Raw genomic sequence first — 27,879 nt, forward strand, 5'->3', positions numbered from 1 at the left:
CAAAGATCAACAGCTGGGACTACATCTAATTAAAGAGCTTCTGCACAGCAAAAGAGACAATAACAAAAACAAAGAAAAACCCCACCCACTGGGAGAACATTTTTGCACACAACACTCATGATAAAGGACAGATCACAAAAATCTGCAAAGAGCTGATGAGACTCAACAACAACAAAGAAAATAATCCAGTCAAAAAATGGGCAGAAGAGCTAAAAAGAAACTTCTCTGAAGAGGAAATGCAAATGGCCAACAGGAATATGAAAAAATGTTCAACATCACTGGTAATCAGGGAAATGCAAATCAAAACTACCATGAGATACCATCTTACACCAGTGAGAATGGCACATATTAAAAAAAAAACTAGCAACAACAAATGTTGGCGAGGATGTGGAGAAAAAGGAACTCTCCTGCACTGTTGGTGGGAGTGCAAACTGGTCCAACCACTATGGAGAGCTGTGTGGAGATTTCTGGACCTAAACATATAGCTTCCATATGATCCAGCAATTCCACTCCTAGGTATTTACCCAAAGGACACAGAAACATCAATTCCAAAGAACACCTGCACCCCTATGTTTATAGCAATACTATTTACAATAGCTAAGCTTTGGAAACAGCCCAGATGCCCAAAAATATATGACTTGATCAAGAAGATGTGGTACATATATACCATGGAATATTACTCAGCATTCAAAAAAGATAAACACATGCAATTTGCAGCAACATGGATGGCACTGGAAGGGATCATGCTCAGCGAAATAAGCCAAAAAGAAAAAGAAAAATACCGGATGGTCTCACTCATAGCAGGAATCTAGAAAACTTAAATAATGGACCAGGAAAATGAATAACTATAAGAAGGTGAAAATCAAAATCAACAAAAAACTATGAACCAGAGACACTTTTTGGGGGTGAGGGGCGGGAGGGGAGGGATTGGGTTCAGAATGAGGGGATGCAATTGTATGGGGAATATAAAAATAAAATTTATTATTAAAAAAAAAAACTTGCAACAACAAATGTTGGCGAGGTTGTGGAGAAGAAGGAACTCTCCTGCACTGTTGGTGGGAGTGCAAACTGGTCCAACCGCTAAGGAGAGCTGTGTGGTGATTTCTTGAACTACTAAACATAGAGCTTCCATATCATCCAGCAATTCCACTCCTAGTTATTTACCCAAAGGACACAGAAACAGTAATTCCAAAGGACACCTGCACCCCTATGTTTATAGCAGCACTGTTTACAATAGCTAAGCTAGGAAGCAACCCAAATGCCCAAAATAGATGACTGGATCAAGAAGATGTGGTACATATACACAATGGAATATAACTCAGCAATCAAAAAAGATAAACACATGCAGTTTGCAGCAACATGGATGAAGCTAGAAGGGATCATACTCAGCGAAATAAGTCAGAAAGAAAAAGAAAAATATCGATGGTCTCACTCATAGCAGGAATTTAGAAAATCTATATAAGGAACCAGGAAAAAGACTAATCAATACAAAATCAAAATCAAAATCAACAAACAACTATAAACCAGAGACACACTATGGGGGGGAGGGTGGGGGAGGATAGAGGTGGGAAAGGAAGGACTAGAGTCAAAATAAGGGGGGAGGTGCAATTGTATGGGGGATATAACTAAAATGAAAATGCATACATTGTGCAAAGATTAAAAAAGATGTAAGAATTATATAAAATAAAATATTTAAATAAATATAAAATAAAAATTAAATCACAGACTCCCTATATAATTCTAATGTCAGATTATAGTGAATAAAATAATCTAAGTAATACATAATTGATACACATTGTAATCAGGGACTAAATTATAGCTATTAATGTGACAGAATTATGAAGCTCCTACAATTTTAGCAAAGCATCATGAAGCTTATGAGTTCAGTGGCATGTTCTGTTATCACAAGATCTCAGGTTGATTCCCCACTGTCAAGGAGGACAACTGCCTGGATACCAGCAGTTATGTTCCTAGGACCAGCCAAAGCTTTGAATACATGAGGAACCTAAACCAAACCCATTCCTCAATCTTGACTTGTTTAGAAAATAAATCTGATATCAGATAGTGTACTAGAAATTTAGAGATATGAAAAGGAGGCAAGTTCATGGAGGAGTTAAAAAATGGAATTAATTTGATTTCAAACTTAAACTCTTGGGAACAGGGAAATCTTCCATTGCTGTCCAGAATGGTTTTACACAAGGGAATTGTGTGTATTGAAGTTGGAGTAATGAGGAAATGTGACTAATGAGCAGATAGAAAGAGTTGTAACCACATCAGCTGACTCCTGGCTTATATAACCTTGGGCTGGAAGGGGCATGCTTTAGTTGTGTGTGTTTTTGTGTGGAGTCCTATTCCTGCTTAGGGGACAGATGGTTCACTCCTCCCTGCTGTCTCTACTGCGTACAAAGCTTAGGTCTCTATGCCTTCCATCCAATAAGGAATTCAGATCTCCACAGGAGACCCTCTTGGAGACCCAGTGCAGGTGAGCCCAGCACTCCAATTGAGCCTCAGGTTAGAGAAATGAACCAAGATCACTTCCCTGTTATTATCTGAGAGGCCATTTACCTTCACCCCAGGCAAGAGATCCCTGTGTTTTTTTGTTTGATTAAATAATGAATATTACGTAATTATTTCAATGTTTGTGTAATTTTTTCAGTGTGAAGTACAATGTTGATCATTTTTGTATCATTAAATTGTTTTTATCAGTAAAATGTTATTATAACAAGGCTCATAAAATATGTGGATATTTAGTCCAAAACATGGTTCTAAGTGGGTAACTTTGTCCCCCAGGAACACTGAGCAATGTCCACAGACATTTCTGTCTCACAGCAAGGGTTAACAGGAGGCCAGGATGTTCCAAACATCTTACAATGCACAGGACAAACTTCATCACAGAGAAAGACCTGCCCAAATGTCACTTGCGATGACACAGAAACACTACCCATTTTCTCTTGGGTGTACAGTATGTAAGGTATTTATCATAAGTAGTTCATAAAAATGTCAGTATTTTTTTCTTGGGCAAAAATATATTTATTTATCAGGGTTGAGAAGGCACTGAGATCAGTCTCTGAGGGACCATCTAACTTATTAAAGCATTTCCCTCTTTAGTCACTTCTTTTCCCTTCTATTCCCCCCCTCACTTTTTTCTCCTCCTCCTCTTGCTTCTCATTCCCTGCATTCAGTAGTATGCCTTTTTGTGTTACTGATATTTTTCTTTTGCTGTGCAGATGGCTTCACAATTTTTAACTTGAATATTTGAGCAAGCATCATCTTTAAAGGAAACCATACAGAGAATATTATGATTAACTTCTTACAAAATTACAGGCATTTCAAGTAACTTAGTGATATATGCTTTTGAAATAAGTTTTTTTTTTTTCCCTACTCTCCTGGAAGTCACCTGTACTACATGATACCAGTCAATAATACACAAATTTCAGAATTTCTTCTGCTGAGATTTTCAGAAGAAGCAGAACAGCAGCCCCTCATATTAGGACTCTTCCTCAGCATGTATCTGATCACTGTGTTTGGAAACCTGCTCATCATCCTGGCTGTCAGCTCTGACTCCCACCTTCAGACGCCCATGTACTTCTTCCTCTCCAACCTGTCCTTTGCTGACATCTGTTTCATCTCCACCACCATCCCAAACATGTTGGTGAACATCCAGACACACAGCAAAGTCATTACCTATAAAGGTTGCATCACCCAGGTGTATTTTTCCACACTGTTTGCAGGGTTGGACAACTTTCTCCTGATTGTGATGGCCTATGACCGCTATGTGGCCATCTGCCACCCCCTGCACTACATGGTCATCATGAACCCTCAGCTGTGTGGACTGCTGATTCTGGTGATCTGGATCATCAGTGTTGTGTATTCCTTAATACAAACTTTAATGTTGTTATGTCTGTCCTTCTGCACAAATGTGGAAATCCCACACTTTTTCTGTGAACTCAATCAGGTGATCAAAGTGGCCTGTTCTGACACTTTTCTCAATAATGTGGTGATATATATTGAGGCTATCTTACTCAGTGTTGGTTCTCTCTTTGCTATTCTTTACTCTTACTCTAAGATAGTTTCCTCAATCCATAAAATCTCTTCAGCTCAGGGCAAGTATAAAGCATTTTCCACCTGTGCATCTCACCTCTCAGTTGTCTCCTTATTTTATTTTACAATCATCGGAGTTTACCTTTGCTCTGCTGCTCCCCACGGCCCAAGCTCAAGTGCCATAGCCTCAGTGATGTACACTGTGGTCACACCCATGCTCAACCCCTTCATCTACAGTCTGAGGAACAAAGATATAAAGAGGGCCCTGACAACAATTATTGTAATGAAAACTACAAAATGATAATTGTACCAGGGCTGAAGAAGCACCCATAATATTAGATTTTGGAGACTAATAGTCATAAATTGGACTTAATGGATCAAACTAAGAGGTACTACATCCTCTTTTTTATGTCATTAAATTTCTTCTTGGACCTCACTTTCTCTATTTTATTTATGTAACTCACATTATTAAACTTTCAGCCCTTTTTGATGTTTAACAGCTTTTCCTTTTGTGATTTTCCCACGTTCCAAATTTTTCCAATCTTTAACCAGAAAAATTTAGACATTCCCATTCACTTAATAGGACAACATTGATTTGTGAGAATAATTTCTCTTCATGTCATATAACATACCAAATAGTTTTTTTTTTGCTTTTTGTAGTTAAAAGTCTTCAAGTTCTGCTATTCCTATGACAATCAAACTATACCTGATGACCTAGAAAGCTTATATAATTTTATAATAGAGGAAGTACAATAACAAAACCTCTCACTTTTGAGTGCATCATCCTTTTGTGTTCACTACATTAACCACCCACCTGAAAACAAGGACACTAACATACAGTGGGCTTCATAGCACAGTAGGTTTTATTCTCCTCTTTAGAATCCTGTTCTCCTTCAGCTCAGTGTACACAGACACTCCCTTAGTCCAGGCCTACATGCTTGTCACATAGGAGAATCTTCACTGAGACACATTTTACTGTATATATCAAACAAATATGAACTTAGAATCACAAATTTCTTCAACATGATGGGAAAAATTAAATCACATATTATATTTCAATGCAAAGTGTCCTGCTGTCATGCAGTATAACTACTTCTTTAAATGTATCTGTGTGAGGGGGTTAATATTGATTTTGAATTGAAAAAAGTGTTTTTGAGTTATTATCCTGTCTCTGTTTGAAACCTTCCAATGCTGCTAAAGCTAGGACTGCTTTCTTTGCCCTAAGGGAAACAATTCCCCCTCTTCTAATATTTTCATAAAGAAATAATGGTGAGTTAATGTTATTATATTATCATACTTTATATAAATACATTATACAGATAATTATATAATCTCTCTTTTTTAAGATTTATTTATTTATTTATTTATATGAGCACTGGGTACAGTCAGAAGCACGGGAGGTGAGAGAATTCACCAGAGCCAGAGCGGGGAACAGAACAGGCAGAAGAACAGAAGTACACTGCTGAGGGGAGCAGCGGATGGCAGGAGAGGTCTGCACGCCATGTGGGACCCTCCCTGGCAGCCTGATATCAAACCAGCGCTGCAGAGGCTGCGGGCAGCTTTGCAGCCTAGCGCTCAACCACTGCGCCACCGGGGAGGCCCTATATAATCTTTTTTAATGATTTATTTATTCATGTCTACAATAACCGGGGTACAGGCCAGATGTGTGGGAGGGTGAGAGGATTCACCAGAGACAAAATGGGGAACAGCAGGAGTCACTGATACACTCCTGAGAGGAGCAACTGGCGAGCCAGGAGAAGTCTGCCATGCCATGTGGGTATCTCCCTGATGCGCCAGGAATTGAACCAGCACTACAGAGGCTGGGGACAGCTCCACAGTGCTGGGCTCAACTCCCTGCACACCAGGGAGGCCCTCTTTTGTGATCAAATTACGACTATGAGACAACTTAAATTTCTGTCTGGGAATACAATCAGGGTCACCATTTTCCTACAAAAACACCACCTCTTCTAGTTACCTGGAAATTAGATGCATAGACTATTTAAATAGAGTGGTCAGAATTAAGAATAAATGTCAAACAAAACCCAAACATACAGATTATTATAATTCTCCTCACTCCTATTCACTTTGACTGTTGTATCCATTAGCTGCTGCTGACAGGCCATCCTACATGTAATTGAGTTAATATAAGGCCTTGAGGATGAAGAAGAGTGTGTGATGAGCTGCTGTGATCTGCTGGGCTCTGCACGGCTCCACAGGCAGCTTGAGTCTATACATTGTGCTTCTGAGGCTCATTCAGGGTGGTGCCTGGAATATGCACTCAGTTCACCATATTTATGTATCTATACTCATCTTTTATTTTTGCAGAAAACAGTATGAAATGTGAATTTATTTCATAACTCTGTGATTCCTGTTTCACATCATTTATTTCCCTTTGTTTTGAAGTAGACGTGATGGCTCTCACCACTGTTCACTTTGAATCATTCACCTGTGCTGTGTATCTTATTCTGATCTAGGCATCTTAAAACTTTTTCCTTTTAAGTATTTATTATAATATACATGAATACTATGTTGTACATATTTAAAATGTACTTTTTGTTGAATAGAAAGAGCTATACAAAGCTACAGTACATGTTGTATTTTTCCATTTTTGTCTAATTCAAGAAAGTGTGTGGTTAAATTTAATGGAATTTTGTGAATTCTTAGCTCAATTTCCTTATTTTAGAAACTGATTTTGTATGAGAAATATTACTTTAATGAATGTTGCCAGCAATTAATGATAAGTGTGGACATATTTTTTGAATACAAAATAAATGTTTATAGTTAACATTTTTATGTGTTTTTGTGGGGTTTTTTTGTAAAAAGTTTTATTTTATGTAAACATACACAGATATATACACACAACAGACACATATTATCTCACATTTTATGTTGAAAGAAATCTTGAGAGTTGGTGCTGTTAGAAACAAAAACAATTAATGTTTGAATTAACATGTAATTAAAAGTATATAGAATTTTGACACAAAGACATAAATGGTGGACAATATTTAGTGATGAATTGATTTTTATCTTATTAACTATTTTATTGTCAAGTTTTTTCCCTTATTTATATAAAGATTTATATGTCTTATCTATATAAAGATTATTTATTTAAATAAAGTTTTTTGTTTTATGTTTCAGTTAATATTGATTTATATCATGGTATATGTCTTAAGGGTATAGGTTTACACCTCAAAAATTGCATGCTATTTCACCATACTCACCACCTAAGCCCCAGGAATCCTCCCTTAAACCTCCAACTCCCCTTTGCTCCCAGCCCACCACATCCCTTTTCTGGGAGCCTCCCTCATTTTTTTTTAAAGATTTATTTATTTATACAAGCACTGGGTACAGTCAGAAGCGCGGGAGGGTGAGAGAATTCGCCAGAGCCAGAGCAGGGAGCAGAGCAGGCAGAAGGACCGAAGTACACTGCTGAGGGGAGCAGCGGGCGGCAGGAGAGGTCTGCGCCCCATGTGGGACCCTCCTTCAGTGGCCTGGGAGCAGCCGAGGATCGAGCTGGCTCTGCAGAGGCTGCGGGCAGCTTCGCAACCCAGCGCTCAACCGCTGCGTCACCGGGGAGGCCCTGAGCCTCCCTCATTTTTCAGTGTGTTCTTCCTCCTCCTGTTTTTATTCCTCCCCCTTCTCCTCCACTCTTGGATGCCCAGATCTATGGTTAGATTTTAAGATTTTCTTTAACCTTCCATTTGGTCTCTGTATACTCCACATATAAGTGAAACCATCTGGTATTTATCTTTCTCCTTGTGACTTGTTTTCCCTTCTTACAATCCCTTCCAGCTATATCTATGTTGTCACCAATGTTGTGATTCCATTTTTTTTAATTGCTGAGTATATGCCATATATTTTCATTAATTTGTTTTGGGACTTTGACATTGTTTCCATATCTTGGCTATTGTAAATATCCTGCAATAAACATAGCAGTGCAGGTTCCCTTTGATTTCGTGTTTTTCATGTTCTTTGGATAGATTCCTAGGAGTAAAATTGCTTGGTCATGGGGTGCATCCTATTTTAGTGTTTTGAGAAACTTCAACACAACTTCCAGAGTGTATGGACTTAGCTAGATTCTACTAACAGTGTCGGAGTTTCCTTTTTCCCTCATACCTTCTACAGCACTTGTTGATTTTGGTGTTTTTATTATGGCCATTCTCGCAGGTGTGATATTGTATCTCATTGTCCTTATTTTTTCTGCATTTCCCTGATGCCAAGTGATCACGTATGATGGACATATTTTCATGTCTATTGGCCAAACGCATGTCTTTTGTGGAATGTCTACTTAGATCTTTTGTCTGTTTTATGATTGGGTTATTTGTTTAGTTATGAGGTCTCTGAATATCATCAATATCAATGCCTATCAGATGGACGATGTACAAATATTTTCTCCCATTCATTTTGGTTTCTGCCTTTTGTGCTCCACAGAGACTTTTGTTTGATGGAGTACCAGTTTTCTATATTCTCCTTTGTTTTCCTTGCTGCTTGAAATGTGTCTTCAAAAAGATATTTGAAGTTTGTGCATGAGTGTTTTTTTCTTCTGTTTCTTTTATATATGCTATGGTTTCAGGTCTCATATCTAAGTCTTTCATCCATTAAGAGCTGATTTTCATATATGGTATGAGAGAGTGGTCTAGTTTCATTCTTTAGCTTTAGGGCATCCAGTTTTCCTATTACCATTTATTGAAGAAATTTTCTGTATTCCAATGTATATACTTCATGTCTTTATTGTAGGTTAAGTGTCTGTAAATGCATGGTTTATTTCTAGCTCTGAGCTCTATTCTAGTGGTCTATGTGTCTACTCAGTACCATACTTCCCAAGATGGCCTGTTCTTGTTCTGGAGCACCAGAGCCTATAATTGCCCCAAGTTTGTCAGTCTGCCAGGAATGTTCACTGCTGTGTCTAAGTCTCTCCTCACCTCTCCATGCTTTGAAACATAATGGATAACAGAATACTTTCCTTAGCCAAAGTAGTGAGTCAATCTTCCATGCTGCCAATGAACTGTGATGAGATGATATGTGTGCTATGATTGCTGTTTTAATTGTGCATGAAGGAGAGTTTGTAGGTAGATGTTATTTCACCATGTCTTTGCTCCACCTCTCCAAATTTTATTGAATAATTTTCTATATTAGATTCTCATTGCTTCCCTAAATATACCCACTTGAAAGAGGACACATGTGTGCTCTGAGAGTTGTGGATATTAGAAAGTGGAGTCCCATTGGATTAATATCAGAGTGCCTACAAGACTGGGTTACTTTGGGAAGCTCAGGAGTGATTCTGTGACTTTTCTTACGTCAGTTTGAATTGTTGCCCTTCTGTGTCATTGATTCATGGCCCTTCTCCAGATTCCAAGACTGAGTGTAGTATTTTCTAAACTCTGATACCTCTGATTTTTTCTTCTTCTTCAAGTTTAAGAGGACAATTGTATGAATGGATAATCATGGCTAATCTTCCTTTTTATGAGGTGAAATATGATTACATGGGGATTTATTAGGACTTTAGTTGGATATTTGAGTCAAAATTCTTTGAATAATATGTCTGAGCTCCCTGGATAGGTTAGGACTTATGTTCAATAGAAAAGGCAGTTTAGTTTTCTCTTGGAACAGCTATGCAAATTAGGATTAGAAGTCCGTCTTGTTCTCACTGGAGGATGACCATGAATATCAGTTTAGATAAACTGAGTACCAATTTGTCCAATAGCATGCAAATCAGATGAAATATTAATTAAGCGATGACTCCATGAATTTCAGTCTTACATGGTAAGAATGGATAATATAGGAGGAAGGTGTCTCAGACCAGAAACTGGAGGAGGGGTAGAAATGACTTTACAGATTTAAATCAGCTATTGAAATGGACCAACTGCTATAGCACATATGAGAACACTTGAGAAAGTTTACAGGTTGCAAATCAGAGGGGGGATATGGAGATGGAGGGCCATTGTAGAGGATCACTGTTCCTTATTTTTCTTTTATTTTAAATAATAAATTTTATTTTTATATTCCCCATACAATTGCAACCTCCCAATTCTGACCCCAATCCCTCCCCTTCCGCCCCCCACCCCCCAAAAAGTGTCTCTGGTTCATAGTTTTTTTTTTTTTTTTAAGATTTATTTATTTATTTATTTATTTATTTATTTATTTATTTATTTATTTATACAAGCACTGGGCACAGTCAGAAGCACAAGAGAACTCACCAGAGCCAGAGCGGGGAACAGAACAGGCAGACCGACGAAACACACTGCTGAGGGGAGCAGCGGGCATGGCAGGAGAGGACTGCACGCCATGTGGGACCCTCGCCGGTGTCCAGGGATCGAACCAGCGCTGCAGAGGCTGCAGGCAGTTTCGCAGCCCAGCGCTCAACCGCTGTGCCACCAGGGGAGGCCCAGGTTCATAGTTTTTGTTGATTTTGATTTTCACTTTCTTATAGTTATTCATTTTCCTGGTCCCTTATTTAAGTTTTCTAGATTCCTGCTATGAGTGAGACCATCCAGTATTTTTCTTTTTCTTTCTGGCTTATTTCGCTGAGCATGATCCCTTCTAGTGCCATCTATGTTGCTGCAAATTGCATGTGTTTATCTTTTTTGAATGCTGAGTAATATTCCATGGTATATATGCACCACATCTTCTTGATCCTGTCATCTATTTTGGGGCATTTGGGCTGTTTCCAAAGCTTAGCTATTGTAAACAGTGCTGCTATAACATAGGGGTGCAGGTGTTCTTTGGAACTGATGTTGCTGTGTCCTTTGGGTAAATACCTAGGAGTAGAATTGCTGGATCATATGGAAGCTCTATGTTTAGTAGGTCCAGAAATCTCCACACAGCTCTCCATAGTGGCTGGACCAGTTTGCACTCCCACCAACAGTGCAGAAGAGTTCCTTTTTATCCACACCCTCGCCAACATTTGTTGTTCCCAGTTTTTTTTTTAATATGTGCCATTCTCACTAGTGTAAGATGGTATCTCATGGTAGTTTTGATTTGCATTTCCCTGATTACCAGTGATGTTGAACATTTTTTCATATTCCTGTTGGCCATTTGCATTTCCTCTTCAGAGAAGTTTCTTTTTAGATCTTCTGCCCATTTTTTCACTGGATTATTTTCTTTGTTGTTGTTGAGTCTCATCAGCTCTTTGCAGATTTTTGTGAAAGGTCCTTTATCATTAGTGTTGTGTGCAAAACTGTTCTCCCAGTTGGTGGGGTTTCTATTTGTTTTTGTTATTGTCTCTTTTTGCTGTGCAGAAGCTCTTTAATTTGATGTAGTCCTAGCTGTTGATCTTTGCCCTCACTATCATTGCTTTGGGTGATGTGTCTGTAAAGATGTCTTTGATGTGCAAATCACATAGTGTTTTGCCTATATTTCCTTCTATGTATTTTATGGTTTCAGGTCTTATGTCTAGTTCTTTAATCCATTTTGAGTTGATTTTTGTGTATGGTGTAAGGTAGTGTTCAAGCTTCATTCTTTTGCATGTAGCGACCCAGTTTTCCCAGCACCATTTATTGAACAAACTTTCTTTGCTCCAATCACTGTTCCTTACTTGTCAATTTAGTCACATGTTCAAAGTAATTAATTTAAAAGTAGATAATAATTCCACAAAGGGATGAACCCCTTACCCCAAAAGGCACTGTATTAGTACAACTTCAGCACTGGTTAGATGAACCTCTCATGCCTGCTGGTAACCATGCACATGCCTCTCTTTCTTTTCTCCTTTTCCCAATAAATTTGTCATTTTAAAATAAGCTTTGCCTGTCTGTGTCTGTGGAAATGTTTTCATCTCCTGGAGAAAATCAACTTGTATTGCTGAAAGAGGAACTTTGATGAAACTTTTCCAGAAGTAGCCCAAGGATCCTATTCACATAACCCAACACTTCATCAAATGACATGAAGATGAAAAGTTAATTGATCAATGATTACTTGAGTTTCAATCCTTCATGGTCTGTGGCAGGCCAACTTTGTTTCAGCTGGTTTCCAGAGATTAGTGTGCTTAAACATGGCTGAATATGCTGGCCATGTTTGGCTGCTAATGCTGAACACCTTCCTAACACTGATTTAGTTACTCAGTCTCCAATAACACACATATGTTTGATGTTTCTTGTCATTTCCTCTTTTTGATGGAACTCTTCCCTCTAGAAACCAATGATCAGCTAAGGACAGTTTATGTTGCTGGGATGTATCTATTAAGGGATTCCAGGTTTTAATCTCCTTATCTTCTTGTTTTAAAGTTAGAGATCTTATTCCTTCTTCTTAATCTTCCATTGCTTAAAAATCACATAAAATATTTGGGGTTCAGGGAGTACACAATCATGGGGGATCATTAGTGTGACTGCTACAGATTTCTTTTAATGAGGTATTAATTTATATCATTCTAGGAATGTTATCTAAATGATAATGAAGTGTCTATCCCCACCACTGATATAAGTGAATACACCCTTCCTTTAAAATTACATAAAAAATGGCATGATACAGAAGGCCTGACACTACTAACCTCACTCTGACACAGGAGCATAGTCTTACTACTCAATGATGGTCTACAGACCAGGACCTGAAGCACTAACATCACCAGGAGTTTGTTAGAATTGCTGGAATGCTAGAGATGTTAGAACCCCTGTTTGCAGGATCTGATGCTGCAGATTATGCACTTGTTGTAGGGTCATTTCTGGTCTAGATAGTTTTTTTCACCTGCTAACTACTGATAGTTGTGACATAATAAAATAGTTTTGGGCCTGGGGAGTCTCTGTCCTGTGGATTGTAGGTGTTTCACAGCAGCTTGTCTAAAACTGTCTTATATCTCCCCCTGGAAAAAACCTATATCTGGTTGAGAACCATTGCCCAGAGTTTGAGTCCTGGAAGTATCCTCACAGAACTGCAATTAAGGGTGTTCACTTTGATGGATTTAATTTTGGGCAGATGCCTAAACCCCTCCAAGACTCCAGTCTGCCTTAGAGGATAGAGTTCATAAATGTACTTTACAGGGAATGGATGTTACTAAAATTAATTCACAGAGAACCTATATTATTCTGATGTTTGTTTATAGTGGACATATCAACCTATGTAATATATAATTAAAAAAACACTATAGTGAGGGACTAAATTACAGCAATTAACATGCCTGAAGTAGGGCCTCCCTGGTGGCACAAGGAATTAAGCACAGATTTGAGGAGCTATCCACAGCCTCTGCAGCAAGAGTTCAATCCACGGCCAGGGAGGTGACCCACATGGCACAGCAGATCTCTCCTGTCATACCTGCTGGCCCCCTCAGCAGTGCATTTCAGTCATCTTCTTCTTCTGTGCCACATTCTGTCTCTGGTGAATCCTTTCACTGCCTGCACCTATGGCCTGTGCCCCAGTTATTCTATGCATAAATAAATAAAACTTAAAGAAAAAAAAAAACATGATAGATGTAAAAACTTCTAATTGTTTTAACAAGGGTAATGAAGCTTAAGAATTCAGCGCCATGTTCTATTATCATAAGAAGTCAGCTGGTTTCCTTGATGTGAAGGATGATAACAATGGTTTGAATACCAAAGTAACGTTCCCATCACAAGCCAAAGCTTTGAAGACACTAGGGACATAATCCACACCCATTCCTCAGTCTTGGACTTGGTGAGAAAATTTCAACTCAGAAGTAAGAAAATGTACCAGGAAATTTAGAGATATTAAAAAGTGGCAAGTTCATAGCAGAGTGAAAAAGTGGAATTAGTTTGCTTTTTAAACTGACCTCTTGGGAAAGCTAATAGGGAGGAAAAGAGGCAAGTCCCCATGATAAATGGGACATGGAAGATGAAAGAGCAACTCTGGCAAACTGCCTAAAGATGAAAATTGCCATAAAGAGGACAAAAACAGAGGAAAGCTCAGAACCCTGCTATCCTCCCCCACCCACAAAGCTGGCACACTCCCATCAACAGAAAGGAGAGAAAATAAAAAAAAAAAAAAACAAGAACAAACTACAGATCAAGCAGGACTGTGAGTGGAAAAGAACTATTGCAGGCACTGTACCCCAGGAAAAGGAGCTGTGGAGAACCAGGTGGGAATCACCAAAGACATGTGCAAATAGCTCTGGGTGCCTTAGAGGAAGATAAGGCCTCCTCAGAGAGATCTGCAAAGGCCAGTCTGTAAGCTTGTGCGGAAAAGTGCATGCACATTCAAAAAGCATAGAGGGATCGCAGCTGCCCAGGTCCCTGTGCCCATGAACTAAGTTCATGGGGAGAAGTGTGGGAACAGTCAATGAATTGAATGTCCCTCAATGAGTAATTAAAAACCAGGCTCTAGGGCATGGGAGCATGGTGCAAAAGGTACCATTTCTGTGGATACTGAAATGGACTACTGCCCACGTGCTGGATCTGAGGGCTTCAGAACTGAGAACCGGGGCATGAAATTCGGGGCATGGGATCCCCACAATGGTGGGGCTCAGGGAATATACAACATCCCACACAGCTGAGGTGTTCCACACAACCCCCACTCAGTTCCCCAGAGACCCACAGGGAAAAACCAGTCTGGAAGGATACTAGGGAAGATCTCTGGTGCCACCTAGTGATCAGAACAAAATCACCAACTTCCTGATAGTTGGAAGCCAGGATTTCCAAAACAACATTCAGACTCTGAGAAGGGGTGGGTCAGGCAAACTGGGGGAAGAAGGGAAGCAAGGCTTGGAGCAAGACCCTATTCTGAAACTGAGAGGCAGGTGCAGGATCAGGAGCATGGGATGTGCCATAGCAGCGGGCACTGCACAGGGTGACAGCCAGCATTTTGGATCTGATAGCCTTGGACTGAGACTCCAGAGCACAGAATTCAGGATGCGGGATCCACACAGCCACGGGCAAGGCACTGAATGAACACAGGGCAGACACAACACCCAGCTTGAACAAGAACCCCTGTGTTGTGGTGCTCCCCTCCACCCCCCTCCATTTCTCAGAGAACCCTGGGAAAAAGCACAAGTCAGCAACTATTGGTCTCTGGAGCCACCTCATGACCAGAACAATATCACCAACTAGCGGATTCCCTGCTGGTACTGAGTAAATACAGAGGGAGAAACTGTAAGAGACGGTGCCCAGCAACACAGTATCAACACCCTGGTGGAGTTTTGACCTACAGTGCTGGACTTGGTCTAGTAAACAGTTTCCGACACACCTGAAGGAGCACTCCAAAGAGACGCCTGCCAACATCTGTGGCACAACAACCCAACACATAGAATTAATTAGAAAGCAAACAACAGGGAGAAGGAAAATATAAATAACCAAGCAAGCCCACAGGAGGACACAGCAAAAAGAAAAACATTCACTAGAGCTCAACAATGACATAGAAGAACTTCTTGTCCTGCCAAATAGAGAATTAATGATCATCATGATTAAAAAGCAGAAAGAAAATGAAAAGGAAAAAAAATGATTTGAGACAATCACTGAACCAAAGAATGAAGTTGAGACCTTAAGAAAGGAAAGAAAAGAAACACAGGAGATTAAAAAAAATACTAGAGGAGATAAAGAACTCTGGGAAAAGCAATGAAAATAGAATCCATGAAATGGAAGAACAGATCAGTATTATCAAAGATACAGAAATAAAAGAGCCAAAAGAGAAAAGGATAGAGAAGTACAAATGAAGGAGTATGAGGATACTCTTAGAAAATTATCAGACTCCATGAAGAGAGAAAATATAAGAGTTATAGGCATTCCAGAAGATGAGGAGACAGAGGATCTGAGAAATTATTCAAGGAGATAACTGAAAAAAATTCCGAAGTATGAGAAAAGGAGATAAATATAGACATACAAGAAGTGAGAACACCCAATTACCAAAATGAAAATAAAACTACAGCAAGACACATAATAGTAAAGCTTGTAAGAGTCCAAGACAATGTCTTGTACAGAAAATGCCAACCAAGAATACTTTACCCTGCAAAGCTCTTCTTCCTCTATGAGGAAAAATTATGGGCCTTCTCAGACAAACAGAAACTCCAGAAATTCATTACCACTAAACTCCCACTCCAAAAATTTCTACAAGAAGTCCTAAAGCCAAAAACAGCAGAGGAATGAACAAGAACAGAATAAAGTGAGGAACAAAATCACAAAAAATACAAACAAAATGACAAATTCAGATGCCAACATATCAATATTAACTCTAAATGTAAATGGATTAAACTCATTAATAAAAAGACAGAGTAGCAGGCTGGATTAATAAACAAAATCCAACCTTCTGCTGTCTCCAGGAATCACATTTAACCACAAAAGATGAACAGACTGAAATAAAAAGTTGGAAAACAATCCTTCCAGCAAAAGGACCAAAAAAGAAACCAGGAACAGCAATAGTTATATCAGATGAAATAGACTTCAAATTAGAAAAGATAGAAAGAGACATAGACGGACACTACATTATGATCAAGGGATAATACACTAGGAAGATATAACACTTATCAACATATACTCACCAAATGAAAGAGCACTAAAACATATTAGACAATTATTATCAGCTCTGAAAACAGACATTAAAGAAAATAAATATATATATATAGTGGGAGACTTCAATACCCCACTCTCACCAATGGACAACAATGAGACAAAAAAAAATAAACAAAAACACTAGAGCACTAAATAAAGATATAGAATTCATGGACTTAATAGATATCTATAGGATACTGCACCCCCCAAAAATAGAATACACATTTTTCTCAAGCGCTCACAGATCTTTCTCCAGAATCGATTACATACTGGTCCACAAGACAAACATCAACAGATATGTGAAGATCAAAATCATTCCAACTATCTTCTCGAATCATAAAGACATCAAACTAGAAATGAATCATGAAAAGACAACAAGGAACCCTCCCACTTCATGGAGACTGAAATCCACACTACTGGAAGACCACTGGACTAATGAGGAGATCAAAGAAGAAATTAAAAAATCTTTGCGTTGAACAATAAGGAGGACACCACTTTCCAGAATATATAGGATGCAGCAAAAGTAGTAATAAGAGGAAATATATATAGCAATACAGGCTCACATCAAGAAACAAGAAAGAACTCAAAGAAACAAACTAATCTCACAACTCAAAGAGATAGAAAAAGAAAAAAAAAAAAACTAAAGCCAGTAGAAGAAAGGAAATAATAAAAATCAAAGCAGACAAAAATGAAATAGAAATTAAAAAAAAATCCAAAAGATTAATGAAACCAAAAGTTGGTTCTTTTTTTTTCCTTATTGAGTTTCTTCTTTTTATTTTATACATTTTTACATCATTTTTCATTTTGCACAATGTATGCATTTTATTTTTTTTAATTAATAAATTTTATTTTTATATTCCCCATACAATTGCAATCCCCCCATTCTGACCCCAATCCCTCCCCTCCCGCCCCCCAACCCCCAAAAAAGTGTCTCTGGTTCATAGTTTTTGCATTTTAATCTTGGTTATAGTCCCCATACAATTCCCACCCCCTTTGTTTTGATCTTATTCCCTCCTCCCCTCCCTTCAGTGTGTCTCTGGTTTATAGTTGCTTCTTGATTTTGATTTTTACTTTATTATAATTAGGTTTATCCTGATCCTTTATTTAGGTTTTCTAAATCCCTGCTATGAGTGAGACAATCTGGTATTTTTCTTTTTCTTTCTGGTTTATTTCACTGAGCATAATCCCTTCCAGCTCCATCCATGTTGCTGCAAATTGCATGAGTTTATCTTTTTGGATAGCTGAGTAATATTCCATTGTGTATATGCACCAAATTTCTTGATCCTGACATCTATTTTTGGGCATTTGGGTTGTTTCCAAAGCTTATGTATTGTAAATAGTGCCACTATAAACCTAAATAAGGGACCAGGAAAAATACTAATTATAATAAAGTAAAAATCAAAATCAACAAGCAACTATAAACCAGAGACACACCACAGGGGCAAGGGGCAGCAGGGGAGAAGGGAGTTGGATCAAAACAAGAGGGGTAGGAATTTTATGGGGACTATAATCAAGATGAAAATACATATATTGTGCAAAAATGAAAAAATGATGTAAAATATATAAAATTAAACTAAATTTAAAAAATTGGTAATGAAATACAGATTTGCAAGGAGTGTACATGGAAATGCACATTTTAACACAGATACTGACAAAATAGGTTAGAGTCATAGATGGCCATAGCTATGATGAGAAAGTTTTTAGTCATATATTGTATTACCTTGGAAAAATATTTGTTCTTTACATATATATATATACACATGTATATAGTCTACTATATATATATATATATACACTATATAGTCTACTACTATATATATTGTAGTGTGTATATATATATATATATACATATATATACACACACACATACACACTTCTAGTCATATGCCAGAGAGAAATGAATAGATTGTAGATTGTTAGAATAGAAATAGAATATGAATGAATAAAAGTAGATTATTACAGCAAGGGCTAGGTGGAGGTATAACTGTAATTAACTGGTGACAATCTATTATGCTTTATAAAACTCCCATCAGGGCCTTACCTCATGGTGCAAGGGGTTAAGTCTCAGACTATGAAGCAATCTGCAGTGACTGCAGCATTAGTTCACTCTCTGACCAGGGAGCTAACCCACATGGCCAGCAGAACTCTCCTGGCTCCCCTGCTGCCTTCCTCAGCAGTGCATTTCAGTGAATTGTCCATTCTGCTCCACACTCAGTCTCTGATGAATCTTCTCACTCCTGCACATACGGCCTATACACCACTTTTTGTATGCATAAATAAATAAATCTTAAAAAAATAAAAAACAACTCCCATCAGCAATAGTATTTGTACCCCATCCTGGCCAACATCTGATTTTTCCAGTCATTATTTTGTGCATTATAGTAGGAAAAAAGTTGTACCTTAGTATATTATCGTGGTTTGAATATACATCTCATGATAATGAATAATGTTTAATATCTACTCATGTGTTTTTGGCTGTTGTCATGTCTTTTTTTTTTTTGTAACGTATCTTCTCAATTCTTTTGATCATTAGTTTGAATTAGGTTGTGCCTGTTTTTATGACTGAGTTCTACACATACCTTTACCATTTCTGATGTAAATTGTCTGTTAATTATGTAAACATTTCCCCAAGTTTTGGCTTTCCTTTTTATTTTCTTAGTAGCATCTTTCAGGAAAAGGGTGTATACCATTGTTATTAATTCTTCTTTAAATAATTGGGAAACTTTACCAGTAAATAAACCTGGGTCTGAAGTTTTGCAAGTTGGTAGGTTTTGAACTACACTGATACTAGGCCTTTATATCAACATGGGATAATCTCTGAGAGTAAGTATTTTGGTAGTTAAAATTTTGGAGTGATTGTTCAATTTTATGTATTCATTTGTTAAATTTGTGTATATAAGATAGTTCCTGATACTCTCTTATTAGCTCTTTAATATCTAAAATTCAAACAGTAATCACCAACTTTCATTCCTGATGTTAGCAATTTGTGTCTTCCCTCCTTTTTCAATGGACATTCCAGCTTAGACTAAATTCAATCATCAATCACTTCAAAGATTCAGATTTAGGTTTTATTAATTTTTCTGCTTTGTATTTCATCAATTTTTGTGCTTATCGGTCTGCTATCTGTTTAATTTACTCACATTCTGTCTTCTTATGTCAATACTTATTAATTTCAGGGTTTCTTTTCTATTTTTAGCTTTTAAAACAATAAAATTTCCTCCAGTGCATTGATGTTGTTCTCTCTCAGGACCCTGGTTGAAACAGGTGAACAAATCCAAGCAGGTTTGCCTCAACAAGTTTTCCTTAGATCAGCCATTAATATATTAATTGCCCCCAATCAAGACCAGCAGAGACACTCCAGCTAATCCACCACTTGACTATGGACTCATAAGGGGACCAACAGATATCAGAACACCTCTGGACTATATAGACCCTTTAAAAATGAAATATATTGATCTAATTAATTTTAGAATGGCTTGATATAAAGCAATAGCTAACTGATTAAATGATCAGAGTGAATAAAATGAAAGGAAATTATAATAACCTGCTACTTATTATTAGTAGCATTTGTCCTGATATTTGAAGACAACATTCATGATTATTCTGTTACTCACCTTTCTTTCAGACAACTGTATTAAAGGTGATTCTACTGAAGTTCTCTTCTAGGTAACCAAGAGAAAGAGGAAGTATATGCATATGTGCAGGAAAACATGTGACCTTTATTCTCATGTCTAAGAAGGACTTCAGGGCCTCCCCGGTGGTGCAGCGGTTGAGCGCTGGGTTGCGAAGCTGCCCGTGGCCTCTGTGGCGCTGGTTCGATCCCTGGCTGCTCCCCGGCCACCGAAGGAGGGTCCCACATGGCAGCAGACCTCTCCTGCCGCCCGCTGCTCCCCTCAGCAGTGTACTTTGGTCCTTCTGCCTGCTCTGCTCCCCGCTCTGGCTCTAGTGAATTCTCTCACCCTCCTGCGCTTCTGACTGTACCCAGTGCATGTATAAACAAAACAAACAAAAAACTAACTAAATAAATAAAAAACATGCAAAAAAATAAAAAAAGAAGGACTTCAACTTTTGTGTTATTCATCCTTTGATTATGAAGATTTGTGATGATCCTCAGCCTAGAGGAGATGTATAAAGGATACATATATATATATATATATATATATATATATACACACACACACACACACACACACACTCACACACACACATATATGCTGATAATGTTCATCAGTTGCCCAATAGTGGTTATTCAAATTTAGAAAATGAGAGGTATTTCATTTAGGGAATGTAAAGACTTTTTTTTTTTTTGTATTTCTTTCATTTATTTCTGTTCTTTTTTTTTAATAATAAATTTTATTTTTATATTCCCCCATACAATTGCAAACCCCCCATTCTGACCCCAATCCCTCCCCTCCCTCCCCCCACCCCCAAAAAAGTGTCTCTGGTTCATAGTTTTCTGTTGATTTTGATTTTCACTTTCTTACAGTTATTCATTTTCCTGGTCCCTTATTTAAGTTTTCTAGATTCCTGCTATGAGTGAGACCATCCGGTATTTTTCTTTTTCTTTTTGGCTTATTTCGCTGAGCATGATCCCTTCCAGTGCCATCCATGTTGCTGCAAATTGCATGTGTTTATCTTTTTTTTGAATGGTGAGTAATATTCCATGGTATATATGTACCACATCTTCTTGATCCAGTCATCTATTTTTGGGCATTTGGGCTGTCATCACTGGAAATTTTCAGACAGAAACAGGAATAGAAACAGAACATATACCAAACTTTTTAGACATTTTTATTAATTGCATTACTATTGTAATTGGGGTTGTTTTCTCTTTTAATTGTATCTTTTTAAAAATTGAGATATATTACTTAGGAGATGTATGGCCATAATGTTTCAAAAATATGTTACCACACATTACCCACCACCAAAGCACCAGTAAATCTCCACTATAGAACATTGAGTCCCCTCTCCCGTCAGTATCCCACAAACCACCCACCATTTCTGGTAGCTTCAATTCTGCAGTGTCTTTCTAGGCATTTTTTTGCTTTTGTTTTATCTGTTTCTTTATATTCCACATATCTGTGAAATCAACTGGTTTTTGTCTTTCTCTTCTGACTTAATTTGCTTTGCTGTTAGTGTTCTTCAAGCACACCTTAAATATTTTCTGTCTGTCTGGATGTTCTACTATATATATTTAAATAGGAATAATTAAAAATATTTACATGGATATGTACCTGTTTCATAAGACTTTCTATAAAATATTCTTGCTGTGAAAATTTCTTAATAGAAGCCACAATTAGTTCTTAGCCCAACTTATTTTCTCATTGATCTTTTATTGTTATTAGACATGCCATTATTTATTATATTAAGAAAAAGTATATTCACAGCCATTTTTATAGCATCATATTATACAATTATTGTCCCCTCAATGCACTCTAATGTACAAGAGACATTTTTGACTTTGTTAAATTTTTTTTGATAGATTGTTCAGCTTAATTAACATTTCAGGTATTATCATAACTTAATAGGAGGGGCATTTATTTTCCTAACTAAATATTTTCAGTCCCAGCACTTGAGCTTAATGCATTCAACCAGTATTGTTAAATGATATAACATAAAAATGTAATTATAGGCAGGGCAAAAAACCTCACAAGCCCCATTTTTGTAACGGAGTATTTAGTTAATAATTGTACTATTGCATACAAAGGACTTTTATAAAACTTACATAATTACAGTTTTCTAACTTAGGTTGTAAGGCATTAAAAAGTTCTAAAATTATCCATTATAGTCAACAAACATTTTATAATTAAGGACCAAATGACAACTCCTAACTTGTGATATGCATATCAAGTTTCTAGTTGTTTCAGCATCTCATGAAATGACAAAATTTCACCAAGTATTTCTATTAAGACACTCAATTATATTCTTTTTTTAAAGAGATTTATTTATTTTATTTATACAAGCACTGGGTACAGTTAGAAGTGCGGGAGGGTGAGAGAATTCACCAGAGCCAGAGTGGAGAGCAGAACAGGCAGACTGACGAAATACACTGCTGAGGGGAGCAGCGGGAGGCAGGAGAGGTCTGTGCGCCATGTTGGACCCTCGCCCGGTAGCCGGGCATTGAATAGGTGCTGCAGAGGCTGCCGGCAGGTTTGCAACCCAGAGCTCAACCACTGCATCACCGGGGAGACCCTCAATTCTATTCTTTGTGGAATAGAGGAATAGAATGTTTTTTGAAATATCAGTGTTAGTGTCCCACCCCTTTCAGTGGTCTAAATTCAGAGGATCTAGTTAACACTGGTTCCTCACTTCAGTCTTAAACATTTTTTTTTAAACTTGAATTCATGGGTGTGATACACTGCTGGGGGCTTAGAACACTGGAGACAAGAAAATCCACAGAGAAGGAACAATAAAGAGTGAATTCACTTGACTTTTAACCTGATCTCTTGGGAACTGAGTCATTAGGAAAAAAAATCTGCTCTAGTAGTCCAGAGTAGAGGGAAATCATGTGCTTAATAGTTGGAGGTTCAAAAAAAAATGTGACTAATGAGTTGCTACATGTAGCTGTAAATATCTCTTTCTTGCAGAACCAGAGCTTGTACCATCTTGAGGTGCACAGGAGGTGATTGCTGTGTTTGCAATCGTGCATGTGGTTCAGGGACCAACATTTCATTCTTCACTTGATCTTATCTAAAAGGCCGAGAAGCGATTGCAACCAACATTTCATTCTTTCCTGCTAGTTTGTCTAGGAACAATTTCAGCCTCCATTATCAACTATACAGGGAGGAACTTGGACTTTCATTTGGAGACCTTCTTCTCAGAGACCTCATCCAGGTGGGTCAGAGAGTCTAGGACTTACTTCAGAAGTAACTCACTATGAAAGCAACAGAGAGATTTTACCAGAGTTCACCTGAGATCTTAATCAGCCTAGAGACAAGAGATTGCCATATTAATTTATGTAATTGTTAAAAGGAGAACTGTCCATTGTGCTCAGAAATCAAGGGTCATTGTTGAAAACTAAGGGATAGGAGAAGCCCATTTGGATGAGACTAAGAAGAATGTGAAGACTATTATGATCCAGTAAAGTTAGAACATATCCAAGGATTTTTACAGTTTATGATGAAAGAGAAAAATAGAGTTTTTAGGTGTGAATGGCAGGTGTTGAACTCATTTAAAAGCTCTTTTACAAGTGAGGTGTATTTGAACACAACCTGTACTGTACCGAAAGGTCTCGGCCAGTGGCGGTAGATGTTACTTAGGAAGACAGTTCATTTTATTTAATAGGTCAATAGGGATACCAAAGAGTTTTACTTTGCAGTTTTTCATTACCCTTCAGGCTGAATCTATTTTCCATTTGATAGAACTTCTATTGTGAACTAACTATGCAAGTGTTTTGCACAGATTCTTTACTGAGATCTGAGTTTTTGTTAGTGTTTTCGATGGTGCATTCCAAATGAAAGAGTTTCTTTCTACTTTGTTGCTTTGCAGATATTTACTTTATATGTGTATGGATTACTGTAGGAAATATTTAAAGTTGAAATATTTTGTTAGTCATATACCAGTCCATTGTATTGTGCCACTGTAATGTAAACCCAGTGGTTGGCTTTTCTTTTCTTTTTCTTTTTTTTTCATAAGATTTATTTATGCATATAAGAACTGGGGTTCAGGCCAGAGGAACAGGGGGACAGTGAGAGGATTTACCAGAGACAGAGCGGGGAGCAGAACAGGCAGATTGACCAAAATACACTGCTGAGGGGAGCAGTAGGTGAGACAAGAAATGCCTGCTGAACCATGTGGCTGACCAGGGATGGAACTTATGCTGCAGTGGCTGTGGATAGCTTCATAGGTTGCGTCTTAACCCCTTGCAACACCAGGTGGGCCTGGCTTTTCTTTTTGAAATGCAGACACCTCATCTGAGCTTTAATCTTGACGTATTCTTGAAAAAGTGAACCAGTACATGCAAGTACATCCCAGCCATAGGGCTAGATATGAGCCAGACTGCCTCCCACTATGAAGGATCTTTGTTTCATTTATTTATTCATTTATTCATTCTTTATTTATTTGATATTGTTGTTCATTTTCATCAAATATTTGATTTCTCCCCTCAGATGTACTCCCTGCAGTTCTTCTACCACCAGGGCACCAGTGAATCAGCACCATAATCCCTCATGTTCTTTCCTCCACCCTCCTTTTTTAAAAAAAGTTTTAGTGGGCCTCCCCTGGTGGCACAGCGGTTGAGCGCTGGGCTGCGAGGCTGCCCACAGCCTCTGCAGCTCCAATTCATTCCCCAGCCCCCAGCGAGGGTCCCACCAAAAAAAAAAAAAGTTTTAGTACTTTTAGTTATTTATTTATACATAAAAACTAGGGTTTAAGCCAGAGGTTGGGGGGTGAGAGGATTCACCAGAGACAGAATGGGGTGCAGAGCAGGTGGATCTTCTAAAATATACTGCTAAGGGGAGATTCTGGGGAGACAGGAGATGTCTGCTGAGAGACATGTGGGTTAACTCCCTGATTGGGGAACAGGCCACAGTGGTGATAGCATGATAGAGCTGAAACTTAAACCCTATGCCACCAGGAAGGTCACCTGTCCTCTGTTTTGACCCATTCCCCCCCCCCACTTCCCCTGCTATATCCCTCAGACCCACAGTTTTCCTACAAGTTTTGTCTTATTGCTGACCATTTTTTCTGTTTCCCTATATTCTCCCTATAATTGAGAGACCATCTGATATTTTTCTTTTTCCTTCTGACTTATTTTGCTTAGCATAATCCCTTCCAGCTTCATCTATATTGCTACATCTATATTGCATCTATATTGCTGCATCTATATTGCTGCATTTTTGATTGCTGAGTAGCATTCCATTGTGTATACATATCACACCTTCTTGAGGTGTTCATCTGTGGGGCATTTGGGTTTTATTCAATATCTTGGCTATTGTAAATAGTGCTGCAGTAAGCATAGGAAAGCAGCTTTCCATTCAAACTAATATTTTTGTATCCTTTGGGTAGATTGCCGGGAGTGGAATCACCCGATCCAATTTTAGTGCTTTGAGGATCCTCCACCCAGCTTTAGGAGCTCCTTTTTACTGATTCTGCAGACATAGATAACTCCTTGGGTTGTGTGTGTGTGCACATGCTGTGGTGTTAACAGTCATCAGAGCAAGGGTACCTGGGCTATTGATTGTGTTTTAGCATATATGTCATAAGAATTATCATGGAATATATGAATCCAGGTCATCTCTAGACAGGGAACTCCTTTGAAACACTATAAATAAACTCCATAAGATTTGTAGTTGGACAAGGAATTCATTCTTCCTTGAAACTTCATCAGTAAGAGTTGCCACTTTACTCTCCAATATATCTGACAGCATTTGTAATCATGGTCCCTCATGTTCATGCACTTTACCACAGGGCTTCACTTTGTGAACTAAAATATTTGAAACAAAAACTTTCCTCAGAACTTCCATACTGTTGATCTCTATGTCAGGAAAAAATTTCCCCACAGAATCTTACATCTCTCTCCCCTGTTACTTTGAGGTGCTTGTTCAAATGTCAATCTTGTTTATAGGTTTTGCCAAAATACCCATGAAATGTAGAAGGAAATTCACTTCTCCTTTTTCTTAAAACCATCTGTCTTTTCTGATAGCTATGTCACCATCAGAAATGTCACAAAAATATTTGGTGGCTTATATATTCCTTCCCCATCAGTGAAGTGAGGGAACTTGTTCTTCAGCATCCTATACAAGTTACATAGTGCCAACATCAACTGAGCAATTAATTTATACTTCTGCTATGAAAAAAAATAACTTAAAAACTGTAGAGTACATGAACTCTTAATGCTGGTTAGGGCACAATTCAATATTAGAGGTGGTACTGGGATCACACAGGTGAAATAAAGCCATATACAGAATGCAAAAGCTAATTTATTAAGAGCAAAATACATAGTGCAGCATTCAGAGATGTGGTTAATGAAATTTTGCATGAAACTTTATTTTGTTGTTTTCTTCTTTTCCAGAGGTCATTTCCACCACATGGAAACAGGCAATAATACAAAGATTTCAATATTTCTTCTGGGATTATCAGAGGAACCACAACAGCAGTCTCTTATTTTTGGGTTTTTCCTCTCCATGTACTTGCTCACTATCTTTGGGAACCTGTTCATCATCCTGGCTGTCAGCTCAGATTCCCGTCTCCATACACCCATGTACTTTTTCCTCTGCAACCTGTCCTTGGTAGACATCTGCTTCACCTCTACAACCATCCCCAAGATGCTTCTAAACATCCACACACAGAGCAAGGTCATAATGTATGAACACTGCATCACCCAAATTTATTTTTTTGTACTCTTTGCTGTGTTGGATATGTTTCTCCTGACTGTGATGGCCTATGACCGCTTTGTGGCTATCTGTCACCCCCTGCACTACATGGTCATCATGAATCCCCGGCTCTGTGGACTGCTGGTTCTGGTGTCCTGGATCCTTAGTGCCCTGAATGCCTTGCTAGAAAGCTTAATGATTTTGCGACTCTCATTCTGTACAGACTTGGTAATCCCCCACTTTTTCTGTGAAGTCAATCGGATGATCCAACTTGCCTGTTCTGACACCTTTGTTAATAACATGGTGATGTACATTGCAGCTCTCTTGTTGGGCGGTGGTCCCTTTATTTGTATCCTTTACTCTTACTCTAAGATAGTTTCCTCCATACGTAGAATCTCATCTGCTCAGGGCAAGTATAAAGCATTTTCCACATGTGCATCTCACCTTTCAGTTGTTCTTTTATTTTATTGTACAATCCTAGGGGTGTACCTTAGCTCTGCGGCTACCCACAGCTCACAATCAAGTGCAATAGCCTCAGTTATGTACACTGTGGTCACACCAATGCTGAACCCCTTCATCTACAGTCTGAGGAACAAAGACATAAAGAGGGCCCTGAAAAGATTCTTTGTGAAAGAAATTACAAAAGGGCAGTTGTCATAGTTCTGGTGAAGTGACCATAATTGTAGAGATGAAAACTTCAGATTCAGAAAATGTGACTATTTGGTCAGACTCTGGAAGTAGAATTTGCTCTTTCCATTTATTTCCTGGAATTTCCAATTCTTTCACCTCAACTTCTCTACTCAATTTATGTAGCCCTATTTTTTAAGTTTTCTGCTCTTTATAATACCCAGCAGTTATTCCTTTTTTTTTGGTTTCATACTTTCTCATATTTATCCCAACTGTGGTACAAATATAGTTTGAAATTCCCACTTGCCTAATGAAATAATGTGGATTTTATTTTTTGAATTACTGTCTCAGTTGTCATATAAGAGACTAAATAACTTTTTTGTTTTACTAAGAGAAGTAAATAAGTTCAACTACTTCTACAGAAAAGTAACTGCAATTGATGACCAAGGCAATTTATGTAATTTTGTATTGGAGGA

The 27,879-nt window shown here is 38.1% G+C and overlaps 1 protein-coding gene across 1 annotated transcript; it reads left to right on the top strand.

Moving 5' to 3' along the window:
* Nucleotides 1–3,406: 3,406 nt before the first annotated feature.
* LOC311181534 (olfactory receptor 7A10-like) lies at nucleotides 3,407–27,436 on the top strand (the record flags this gene model as incomplete). The annotated part of the gene is made up of 2 exons (XM_084249993.1): nucleotides 3,407–3,867; nucleotides 26,944–27,436. 2 exons carry the CDS (start codon nucleotides 3,407–3,409, stop codon nucleotides 27,434–27,436), a joined length of 954 nt encoding a protein of 317 aa, XP_084106119.1.
* Nucleotides 27,437–27,879: the final 443 nt, after the last annotated feature.

The sequence above is a fragment of the Talpa europaea genome (assembly GCF_964194135.1).
Source record: "Talpa europaea genome assembly, chromosome: 12".
Classification (NCBI taxonomy): domain Eukaryota; kingdom Metazoa; phylum Chordata; class Mammalia; order Eulipotyphla; family Talpidae; genus Talpa; species Talpa europaea.